Source organism: Mustelus asterias, chromosome 7, assembly GCF_964213995.1.
Source record: "Mustelus asterias chromosome 7, sMusAst1.hap1.1, whole genome shotgun sequence".
Taxonomy (NCBI): Eukaryota; Metazoa; Chordata; class Chondrichthyes; order Carcharhiniformes; family Triakidae; genus Mustelus; species Mustelus asterias.
The window spans coordinates 350,343-362,445 of record NC_135807.1 but is presented as its reverse complement, the minus strand read 5'-3'; the positions used below and the strand labels follow the sequence as shown (position 1 = coordinate 362,445).

The 12,103-nt window shown below is 49.1% G+C and overlaps 2 protein-coding genes across 3 annotated transcripts in view; one reads left to right on the top strand and one right to left on the bottom strand.

The window, feature by feature from the left end:
* asb10 (ankyrin repeat and SOCS box containing 10) overlaps positions 1-11,156 on the top strand; it is a 38,440-nt gene extending 27,284 nt beyond the window's left edge. For both annotated transcript variants that reach the window (XM_078215528.1, XM_078215529.1), the window contains exon 5: positions 578-11,156. In XM_078215528.1, coding sequence (XP_078071654.1) covers positions 578-763 — 186 coding nt within the window. In that variant the 3' untranslated portion in view covers positions 764-11,156. The remainder of the gene's footprint in view (positions 1-577) is intronic.
* Positions 9,629-12,103, bottom strand: part of LOC144496028 (voltage-gated inwardly rectifying potassium channel KCNH7-like) — a 124,591-nt gene continuing 122,116 nt past the window's right edge. Inside the window, exon 7 of the mRNA XM_078216980.1 lies at positions 9,629-9,892. Coding sequence (XP_078073106.1) covers positions 9,629-9,892 — 264 coding nt within the window. The remainder of the gene's footprint in view (positions 9,893-12,103) is intronic.

The window sequence follows — 12,103 nt, the reverse complement described above, 5'->3', positions numbered from 1 at the left end:
AATGGCCTCCTTCTGTGCTGTAACTTTTCTGTAATTCCATGGTTCCAGGATAAGGAATCATTCATATAAGCTGCTCAATAAATAAAGACTTGCATTTAAATAGCACCTTTCACAACCTCAGGACGTCCCATCATGCATTATCACCAATGGGATATGTTGATGTGTAGTCCATCGAACCTTGCAATAGAATTGGGGTTGGGGGGGCGGGGGGGGGTTGGGGGGGCGGGGGGGGGGTTGGGGGGGCGGGGGGGGGTTGGGGGGGGCGGGGGGGGGTTGGGGGGGCGGGGGGGTTGGGGGGGGCGGGGGGGGTTGGGGGGGCGGGGGGGGTTGGGGGGCGGGGGGGGGTTGGGGGGGGGTTGGGGGGGCGGGGGGGTTGGGGGGGCGGGGGGGTTGGGGGGCGGGGGGGGTTGGGGGGCGGGGGGGGTTGGGGGGCAGGGGGGTGGGGGGCGGGGGGAGGGGGGGTTAGGCAGAGGTAATGAGAGTGTGAGGGGGACTTGTGGGGGTCGACACACAGTCGTTAACAAGTCTAGGACGGAATGTGCTGTAAATTCGTGTAACTCCGTATCTTTTCCCACAGGAGCACCGGGAATTCTATGACTCCCTGTTTGCACTTTCCCAGACACCACGTTCTCTTCAGCACTTGGCAAGGTGTGCGATACGTAACCAACTGGAGGGTCAGTGCCAGCAGCTCATCCCGGAACTCCCACTGCCCACCCTCCTTCGGGAATATTTGTTGCTGCAATTCCGTGGATACGTCAGTTAGCAAATTCAACCGATCCAGCAACACTGGACAGACAGAGCGGCCCAGCTCGGGCACCGGCACCCCCTCACCCCCCCCACACCTCTTACCCCCCTCACTCCCCCTCACTCCCCCTCACCCCCCTCACCCACGCCCCCTCACCCCTCACCCCATCACACCCCCCCACACCCCTTACCCCCTCACTCCCCCTCACTCCTCACCCCCCCACCGGACCCCCCCCCCCCCTCCTCACCCCCATGCTGAATCTAGTTAACCATTATCCTCTTACCCCCCCCCCCCCCTCTCTGGGCAAACCAGACTTTCACCTGGGATGGTGCTGTGATAATGCGGGAATGAAGAATGTAATGGAGGCTGCAGCGGGAATGAGAGAGGAAAGAATCAGGTCAGTGGCGGGAGGCGGGAGGTGTCCCGAGAGAAAGCAATCAAACAAAATCGGTCTCATTAGCCCTTCAACTCTGGCCTTTTCTGCTAACTCCAGACTGACGCCTCACAGATTCGGGCTCAGTGCAGCAAGTCTGCTCGGGATCGCTCCAGATCCACAGCCTGTTCCAGCCCCGACTGCCTGTTGCTGTTGTCATGCGTCTGGGACGGGGGGATTTATAGGCGTCAGGCCAGGGTTCCACCCTATACACTGACCGACGGCACGGTAGCACAGTGGTTAGCACTGCTGCTTCACAGCTCCAGGGACCCGGGTTCGATTCCCGGCTCGGGTCACTGTCTGTGTGGAGTTTGCACATTCTCCTCGTGTCTGCGTGGGTTTCCTCCGGGTGCTCCGGTTTCCTCCCACAGTCCAAAGATGTGCGGGTTAGGTTGATTGGCCATGCTAAAAAATTGCCCCTTAGTGACCTGGGATGCGTAGATTAGAGGGATTAGCGGGTAAAATATGTAGGGATATGGGGGTAGGGCCTGGGTGGGATTGTAGTCGGTGCAGACTCGATGGGCCGAATGGCCTCCTTCTGCACTGTAGGGTTTCTATGATTTCTATGACAGCTGGGCTGATGGAGCCTGGGATCCAAGTCGATGAATGACCACATCTTACAGTCTGGGTGTTAACTCACTGGCTGACAGCACAGAAACAGGCCATTCATCCCAGCTAGTTTGAGGGTCGGTTTAGCTCAATTGGCTGGACGGCTGGTTGGTGATGCAGAATAACACCAACAGCGTGGGTTCAATTCCCGTACCAGCTGAGGTTATTCATGAAAGCCCCGCCTTCTCAACCTTGCCCCTGGCCTGAGGTGTGGTGATCCTCGGGTTAAATCACCACCAGACAGCTCCCCCCCCCCTCAAAAGGCAGAGCAGCCGATGGGTATCTGGGGTAGGGTGACTGGTGTATGTTTCACCCTCTCTCGGTCCACGTCCCCGCTCCCCTAAATTTATCCACTTCTACATGATATAAATCGAGACTCTTCACCTTAACAAGGTTCACATTCTCACCACCCACACTGACGTTCCTCCCGAAACTCTTGTTAGATTCTTAGTGATGTTACAAAGAACAAACCATGCAGAAAAGTACAGCGCAGGAACAGGCCCTGCGGCCCTCCAAGCCACGCCGACCATGATGCCCTAACTAAACTAAAAAATACCTTCTGCTCTTACTCGGTCCGTATCCCTCTATTCGCTCCCTATTCATGGACCCATCCAGATGCCTCTTAAATGTTGCTAATGTTCCTGCTTCCACCACCTCCTCTGGCAGCGCGTTCCACGCACCCACCACTCTCTGTGTGAAAAACTTCCCCCCCACATCTCCCTTAAACATTCCCCCTCTCACCTTGAACCTGTGCCCCCTTGTAATTGACACTTCCACCCTGGGGAAAAGCCTCTGACTATCCACCCTGTCTGTGCCTCTCATAATTTTGTAGACCTCTATCAGGTCTCCCCTCAGCCTCCGTCTTTCCAGTGAAAACAATCCTAGTTTATCCAACCTCTCCTCATAGCCAACACCCTCGCGAGCCGGCAACATCCTGGTGAACCTTCTTTGCACTCTCTCCAAAGCTTCCACATCCTTCTGGTAGTGCGGCGACCAGAACTGCTCGCAATATGATCCCCAATGAGATCAATAACTTGTAAAAATATATTTGAATTCCCAGCGACTGACTTAAAGGATCACAGGACAAGATTTTACCTTTTACTGTAACAAACCAACTAAAATCAACATCAAAGAACAAAGAAAATTACAACACAGGAACAGGCCCTTTGGCCCTCCAAGCCTGCACCGACCGTGCTGCCCGACTTAACTAAAGTCGACTAAACATTGCTCAGTAAATATCTCAACAACATAAAAAACATCCCTCATCAGCCTTTCAGTACTTTTGAAAACCCGAAGCTACATTTAGATGTCACAGCAGAATTGCAGTCTTTATGAGACACAGGCACACAGAAAACAGGAGTAGACCACTTGGCCCATCCAGCCCGTGCTACCATTCAATATGATCATGGCTTATCTTGGGCTTTAACTCCACTTTCCCGCTCACTCCCCAAATCCTTTAATCCCCCGAGAAGGATCAGAAATCTGTCTATCCCAGCCTTAAATATATTCAACAATGGATCATCCACAAGCCTCTGGGGAGAGAATTCCAAAGGTTCCAAATGCTCTGAGTGAAGATGTTTCTCCCCATCTCCAGCATTGTTCTGAGGCAGTGCCCCCCATGTTCGAGATTCCTCAGTTAGTCAGAGAGTCACAGAGGTGCACAGCGCAGAAAAGGCCCATCGAGCCTGCACCAACAATAACTAACACTAAAGTCACCTCTCAAGTCTCCACGATCAAACCTGTTTACAATCTTCGCTGTACCACCTCCAATCGTAGGTGTAGTCGGGTAAGTAATGGTGTAATAGTATTGCCACTGGACAGTAATCCAGAGACCCAGGGGGTCTGAGGGTCCAGGTTCAAATCTCACCATGGCAGGTGGTGATGTTTGAATTCAATAAATATCTGGAATTAAGAATCTACTGATGACCATGAAACCATTGTTGATTGTCGGAAAAACCCAACTGGTTCACTAATGTCCTTTAGGGAAGGAAATCTGCCGTCCTTACCCGGTCTGGCCTACATGCAACTCCAGAGTCACAGCCATTTACCCTCCCCACCCCCCCGATTGCTTGCTGAAACTGCAATGCTAACTTTCTGCGTTTCTGGTACAAGCACCATCCAAGTCTCTGAACATCAACACTTGTAAGTTTTAAAAATAATTCTGTTTTTCTCTCTTTGTGACCAAAGTGAGAAACTTCACACTTCCGTACATCATCACAGAAGCACAGAATTGTTATAGTGCAGAGGGAAGCCATTAGGCCCATCGTGTCTGTACTGGCTCTCCGAATGCGCATCATGACTCAGTGCCATTCTCCTGCCTTTTCCCCAATTTTCCCCAATCCTATTCAATGAATCATCCGCTGCCCTCCCGAGTGCCTCCATTGAGCCTGCCTCCACCTCACTCCCAGGCAGAACATTCCAGACCTCGACCGCTCACTGGGTCAGGAAGTTTTCACTCGCATCACATTTGCTTCCTTTGCGAATCACTTTAACTCTGCGCCCTCTCGTTCTCGATCCTTTTCTGAGCAGGAACAATTTCTCTCGATCTACTCTGTCCAGCCCCCTCTTTATTTAGAACATCTCTATCAAATAAGACCAAAAGAAACAGGAACGGGAGTAGACTATTCAACCTCTCAAGCCTGTTCTGCCATTCAATAGGATCATGGCTGGTCCTCTCCCCTTAGGAGAGGAAATCTCCTCTCAACCTTTCCTCTCTCAAAGGAGAACAGACCCAATCTATCCTCATTAGTGAAGTTTTTCATCCCTGGAACCATTCTTGTAAACCTCTTCTGCACTCAGTGTGTTCACATCCTTCCTATGGTATGGTGTCCAGAACTGTGCACAATATTCCAGCTAAGGTCTAACTAGTGTCTTGTATAAGTTCAGCATAATCTCCTTGCTCTTGTACTCTGTGTCCCTATTAACAAAGCCCAGAATACTATCTGCTTTATTCCCTGCTCTCTCCACCTGTCCTGTCCTGCAATGATTGAGACACAGATACACCCAGCTCCCTCTGCTCCTGCATCTCCTGTAGGAATTGTATCCTTGTTTTATATTGTCTCTCCATCTTCTTCCTACCAGAATGCATCACCTCGCACTTTTCCACATTGAACTTCATCTGCCACCTATCTGCCCACTCCCCACTCTGTCCTTTTGACTGAAGTTCCACACTGTCTGCCTCACAGTTTACAATGCTTCCAAGATTTGGATTATCCACAAACTTTGAAATTGTCCCCTGCACCAAGATCTAGATCATTAATATATATCAGGAAAAGCAAGGGACCCAATACCGACCCCTGGGGAACTCGACCACAAACCTTCCTCCAGCCTGAAAAATATCCATTGGCCGTTACTCTCTGCTTTCTATTATTCAGCCAATTTGGTTTCCACATTGCTACTGTCCCTTTTATTCCATGAGCTGAAACTTTTCTCCCAAGTCTGTTGTGTGGCACTGTATTGAATGTCTTTTAGAAGTCCATGTACACCACATCAACAGCATTACCCTCATCAACCCTCTCTGTTACCCCCTCAGAAAACTCTGGCAACTTAGTTAAACATGATTTCTGGTTTAGAAATCCATGCTGGCTCTTCTGAATCAACCCACATTTTTCCATCTGACTAATTCTATCCTGAATAATTATTTCTAGAAGCTTTCCCACCACTGATGTTAAACGGACTGCTCTGTAATTGCTGTGCTTATCCTTATAACATTTTCTGAACTGGGGGTGATTTTTGCAATTGGTTTCACCAAGGCCCTGTATAATTAGTCTCGTTGTACATTCCCCTCTCTCAATTTACACCCATTCAGATAATAATCTGTCTTCCTATTATTGCTACCAAAGTGGATAACCTCACATTTATCCACATTATGCTGCATCTGCCATGCGGATATCCACACACTCAGCCTGTCCAAATCACACTGAAGCATCTCTGCATCCTCCTCACAGCTCACCCTCCCACCCAACTTTGTATCATCTGCAAATTTGGAGATAATACATTCAGTTCCCTCTTCCAAATCATTAATATATAATGTGAACAGTTGGGGTCCCAGCACAGATCCCTGCGGAACCCGACTAGTCATTGCCTGCAAAAGACGCATTAATTCCTTTTCTTTGTTTGCTGTATGCCAACCAGTTTTCTATCCATGTCAATACACTCCCCTCAGTCCCATACGCTTTAATTTTACACACGAATCTCTTATGTGGAACTTTGTCAAAAGCATTTTCTCTCTCCCTCCCTTTTTGAATATTGGAGTGACATTCGCTACCCTCCAATCTACAAAAACTGTTCCAGAGTCTATAGAATCCTGGAAGATGACCACCAATGCATCCACTATTTCTAGAGCCACTTCCTTAAGTACTCTGGGATGTCGATTTTCAGGCCCTGGGGATTTATCCACCTTCAATCACATCAATTAGCTCAACACCATTTCTCTACTAATGCAGATTTCTTTCAGTTCCTCCCTCACTAAACCCTGCCCCTAACATTTCTGGTGTGTTAGAACAAAGAACAATACAGCACAGGAACAGGCCCTTCGGCCCTCCAAGCCCGTGCCACTCCCTGGTCCAAACTAGACCATTCTTTTGTATCCCTCCATTCCCACTCTGTTCATGTGGCGATCTAGATAAGTCTTAAACGTTCCCAGTGTGTCCACCTCCACCACCTTGCCCGGCAGCGCATTCCAGGCCCCCACCACCCTCTGTGTAAAATACGTCCTTCTGATATCTGTGTTAAACCTCCCCCCGCTCACCTTGAACCTATGACCCCTCGTGAACATCACCACCGACCTGGGAAAAAGCTTCCCACCGTTCACCCTATCTATGCCTTTCATAATTTTATACACCTCTATTAGGTCACCCCTCATCCTCCGTCTTTCCAGGGAGAACAACCCCAGTTTACCCAATCTCTCCTCATAACTAAGCCCTTCCATACCAGGCAACATCCTGGTAAACCTCCTCTGCACTCTCTCTAAAGCCTCCACGTCCTTCTGGTAGTGCGGCGACCAGAACTGGGCGCAGTATTCCAAATGCGGCTGAACCAACGTTCTATACAACTGCAACATCAGACCCGTTATTTGTATCCTCCTTTGTGAAGACAGAACCAAAGTTTGTATTTGGTCAGTCGACCATTTCTTTGTTCCCCATTATAAGTGCTGCTTGATCGCGCTGTCGATAACCCGTTCCATCACTTTACTGATGATCGAGAGTAGACTGATTGGGCGGTAATTGGCCGGGTTGGATTTGTCCTGCTTTTTGTGTACAGGACATACCTGGGCAATTTTCCACATTGTTGGGTAGGTGCCAGTGTTGTAACTGCACTGGAAGAGCTTGGCTTGGGGAACGGCAAGTTCTGGAGCACAAGTCTTCAGTGCTATTTTTTTTTTCTTATGTTCTTATTGCCGGAATGTTATCAGGGCCCATTGCCCTTGCAGTATCCAGTGCCTCCAACTGTTTCTTGATATCACACGGAGTGAATCGGATTGGCTGGAGACTGGCATCTGAGATGCTGAGGACCACTGGAGGAGGCTGAGATGGATCATCCACTCGGCACTTCTGGCTCAGGATTGCTGTGAATACTTCAACCTTATCTTTCACATTGATGTGCTGGGCTCCTCCATCATTGAGGATGGGGATATTTGTGGAACCTCCTCCTCCAATGAGTTGTTTAATTGTCCACCATCATGCAAAATGAAGGTCCACCACTTTCTGCCCAGAACAGTGATTATCTGGACTTACAGGATCTCAGCCTCAATCGGATTGGACAGTGGTTAACATAGAGCATAGAACAGTACAGCACAGAACAGGCCCTTCGGCCCACGATGTTGTGCCAAGCTTTATCTGAAACCAAGATCAAGCTATCCCACTCCCTATCATTCTGGTGTGCTCCATGTGCCTATCCAATAACCGCTTAAATGTTCCTAAAGTGTCTGACTCCACTATCACTGCAGGCAGTCCATTCCACACCCCAACCACTCTCTGAGTAAAGAACCTACCTCGGACATCCCTCCTAAATCTCCCACCATGAATCTTGAAGTTATGCCCCCTAGTAACAGCTACATCCACCTGAGGAAATAGTCTCTGAACGTCCACTCTATCCATCCCCCTCATCATCTTATAAACCTCTATTAAGTCGCCTCTCATCCTCCCCTGCTCTAAAGAGAAAAGCCCTAGCTCCCTCAACCTTTCCTCATAAGACCTACCCTCCAAACCAGGCAGCATCCTGGTAAATCTCCTCTGCACTCTCTCCAATGCTTCCACATCCTTCCTATAGTGAGGTGACCAGAACTGCACACAATATTCCAAATGTGGTCTCACCAAGGTCCTGTACAGTTGCAGCATAACCCCACGGCTCTTAAACTCAAAGCCCCTGTTAATAAAAGCTAACACACTATAGGCCTTCTTCACGGCTCTATCCACTTGAGTGCCAACCTTCAGAGATCTGTGGATGTGAACCCCAAGATCTCTCTGTTCCTCCACATTCCTCAGAACCCTGCCGTTGACCCTGTAATCCACATTTAAATTTGTCCTACCAAAATGAATCACCTCACATTTATCAGGGTTAAACTCATCTGCCATTTTTCGACCCAGCTTTGCATCCTGTCAATGTCTCTTTGCAGCCTACAACAGCCCTCCACCTCATCCACTACTCCACCAATCTTGGTGTCATCAGCAAATTTACTGACCCACCCTTCAGCCCCCTCCTCCAAGTCATTGATAAAAATCACAAATAGCAGAGGACCCAGCACTGATCCCTGTGGTAACTGGTCTCCAGTCTGAAAATTTTCCACCCACCACCACCCTCTGTCTTCTGTGAGATAGCCAATTGCTTATCCAATCGGCCAAATTTCCCTCTATCCCACAACTCCTTACTTACTTCATGAGCCGTCCATGGGGAACCTTATCAAACGCCTTACTAAAATCCATGTATACGACATCAACTGTTCTACCTTCATCTACACACTTAGTTACCTCCTCAAAAAATTCTATCAAATTTGTGAGGCGAGACTTACCCTTCACGAATCTGTGTTGACTATCCCGGATTAAGCTGCATCTTTCCAAATGGTCATAAATCCTATCCCTCAGGACATTTTCCATTAACTTACCAACCACCGAAGTAAGACTAACCGGCCTATAATTGCCAGGGTCATTCCTATTTCCTTTCTTGAACAGAGGAACAACATTCGCCACTCTCCAGTCTTCTGGCACTATCCCTGCGGACAGTGAGGACCCAAAGATCAAAGCAATCTCATCCCTTGCCTCCCAAAGAATCCTAGGATATATCCCATCTGGCCCAGGGGACTTAGCGACCCTCAGGTTTTTCAAAATTGCGAATACATCTTCCCTCAGAACATCCACCTCCTCCAGCCTATTAGCCTGTAACACCTTCTCTTCCTCAAAAATATGGCCCCTCTCCTTGGTGAACACCGAAGAAAAGTATTCATTCATCACCTCTCCTATCTCTTCTGACTCCATACACAAATTCCCACTGCCGTCTTTGACCGGCCCCAGCCTCACCCTGGTCATTCTTTTATTCTTCCCATAAGAGTAAAAAGCCTTGGGGTTTTCCTTGATCCGACCCGCCAAGGACTTCTCATGCCCCCTCCTAGTTCTCCTAAGCCCTTTTTTTAGCTCATTCCTTGCTACCTTGTAACCCTCAAGCGACCCAACTGGTTGCTCAGTAAGTTTATTTATGTCAGAGTTTAGCTGTTTAATTGATTGATGTGGTTTGGTATTGTTGGTTCAAGTTTGAGTCAAGGTTATTTTTGAATTTTGCCAATTAAACAATCAAAAAAAAAGGAAGGTTTGTATTTCTGTAAACACCTTTCACAAACACAGCGCTGCTCAAGTATGATTGAAGTGATGTCTCTTTTGTAATGTAAGGACTGCAGCTGTTGGTTTGTGCACAGCAAGATCCCACCAGTAGCAGATATATGAATGGAAAACATTGCCTGCTCTTATAGGCTGTTGCAAGAACTGCCCAGTCTGTCTTCCAAGAATGTCCGTTGGATCTGTCACATTCACCTGAGGGACAGATTCAAATCCCGGTGTAATATCCACACAGACTGGGAGGAGCTCCTTGCAGTAAATCTGGAAAGTGGGAGTCTTCTAAAGGTGAAATAATGAGCGTTCAGGACCAACGTATTGAAGGGCAAGGGCGGCAAGTCCAGGGAACACTGGATGTGAAGGGGCTATCGAGGCTTTGATAACGAAACAAAGGAAGCATGTGGGAGGTGAAGAGCACTAAAAATGGGGAAGGCCCTTCAGGAGAATAGAGAGAGTGGGAGCTGGTGTTTAAAGGGAAAAAAGGGGCCACAAAATTTCATTGGCAAGTAAGATTAAGGAAAAACCACAATGCATTTTATATGTATATTGTATATATTGTAGAGTGTAATAACTCCAGGAGCGGGCTGTAAAGGAACAAGGCTTTATTGCACAAAATAAAGTAAAGCAAAACCTGTGGTGAAGACACACAGAACATCCCACCCAGGATAATATAATCATGGACCCACTCAGGGGCCTGCTTTATACAGGGCTCGGGATATGAGCTCCATCTGCTAAGGTAACTCCCCATCACCTGGATACTCGAGTCCTACAGGGAGGCATACGGAATCCAGCTGAAGCATAGAATATAGGAGCAGGGAGGTCTTGGTACAACTTCACAAAATATTGATTAGACCACAGATGGAATATTGTGTGCAGTTCTGGTCACCACATTATCGGAAGGACATGATTGCACTGGAGTAGGTGCAGAGGAGATTCACCAGGATGTTGCCTGGGATGGAACATTTGAGCGAGGAGAGATGGGATAGGCAGGGTTTGTTTTCCCGAGAGCAGAGGGGGTTGAGGGGGGATCTGCGAGAGGGATACAAAATTATGAGAGGCAGAGAGAGAGTAGATTGTAAGAATCTTTTCCCCATGGCAGAAGTGTCTAAGTGTGGAGATGCCGGCGTTGGACTGGGGTGAACACAGTAAGAGTTTAACAACAGGTTAAAGTCCAACAGATTTATTTGGTAGCAAATGCCATTAGCTTTCGGAGCGCTACTCCTTCATCAGATGGAGTGGATATCTGCTCTCAAACAGGGCACAGAGACACAAAATCAAGTTATAGAATGCTGATTAGAATGCGAATCTCTACAGCCAACCAGGTCTTAAAGATACAGACAATGTGGGTGGAGGGAGCATTAAACACAGGTTAAAGAGATGTGTATTGTCGCCAGACAGGACAGCCAGTGAGATTCTGCAAGTCCAGCAGGCAAGCTGTGGGGGTTACTGATAGTGTGACATAAATCCAACATCCCGGTTTAGATAACCAACATTGGTTATCAGTTTCTGCTCAGCGACTCTGCGCTGTCGTGTGTCGTGAAGGCCGCCTTGGAGAACGCTTACCCGAAGATCAGAGGCTGAATGCCCGTGACTGCTGAAGTGCTCCCCACAGGACTGTTTTCTTCTTGTGGGCAAACACAGAAATTGCCAAGGACCTACTGCTTGTCGATGGGATTAGTATAGATTGATATTTGATGATTGCCATGGACATGGTGGACAAAGGGCCTGTCCCTCTGCTGTACCGTTCTATGAGGGCAATTTTCCCCAAAACAACAAGTGCGCCGGGGCAGGAAAATAGGAAATTTTCCTGCCCGTTTTGGGCGCACGTTATCAGTTGAATCTCCAGCACTCAGCTTCACAGGGTCCGCCAGGGGATTCACGTCCATAGCGAGGGGGGCGGGGGGGCACCTGTGAGGCCAGCAACAATGCACTGAGGAGGGAGATCGGTGCATGTGCACTGGTCCCCCCATCACCAACCTCCCCATGGATTCTTCAACTCCCCCCATCCCCCAATCGCCAGCCCCCAACACCCCCCCCCGCAACGGCCAACCCAACCCTCCCCCGACGGCCCACCCTGACCCCACTCAATCCCCAGCTCCCAATAGTTTCCCTGACCCCCTGTCCGAATGCCGGGCATAAACCTATTGCCCCCAGATGGCCAGCCCAACCCGCCCCCGATGGCCAGCCCCGATTGCCCCCCTCCCTCCCCCACTGATGACGGTGCAGAGTGCCCAACCCCCCTGGGCGGTGCCAGGTTGGCACTGCCCAAGGGGCACCCTCCTGCCCCCGATCTCCTGGGGGCACCTCAATGACCATCACGCCTGGTCCACAGGCTGGTGGGAGCCTCCACCGCTCAGACAATCGAGCCCCACGCTCACTAAAGCGATGCTAATCACCACTAATATATTATCATTAGCCTTGCGCCATTTCCTGGGGCAAGGCTAATCACGCCATAAAAATGGCCCAGGAAAGTCGTGACTGGCTGGACTCTGT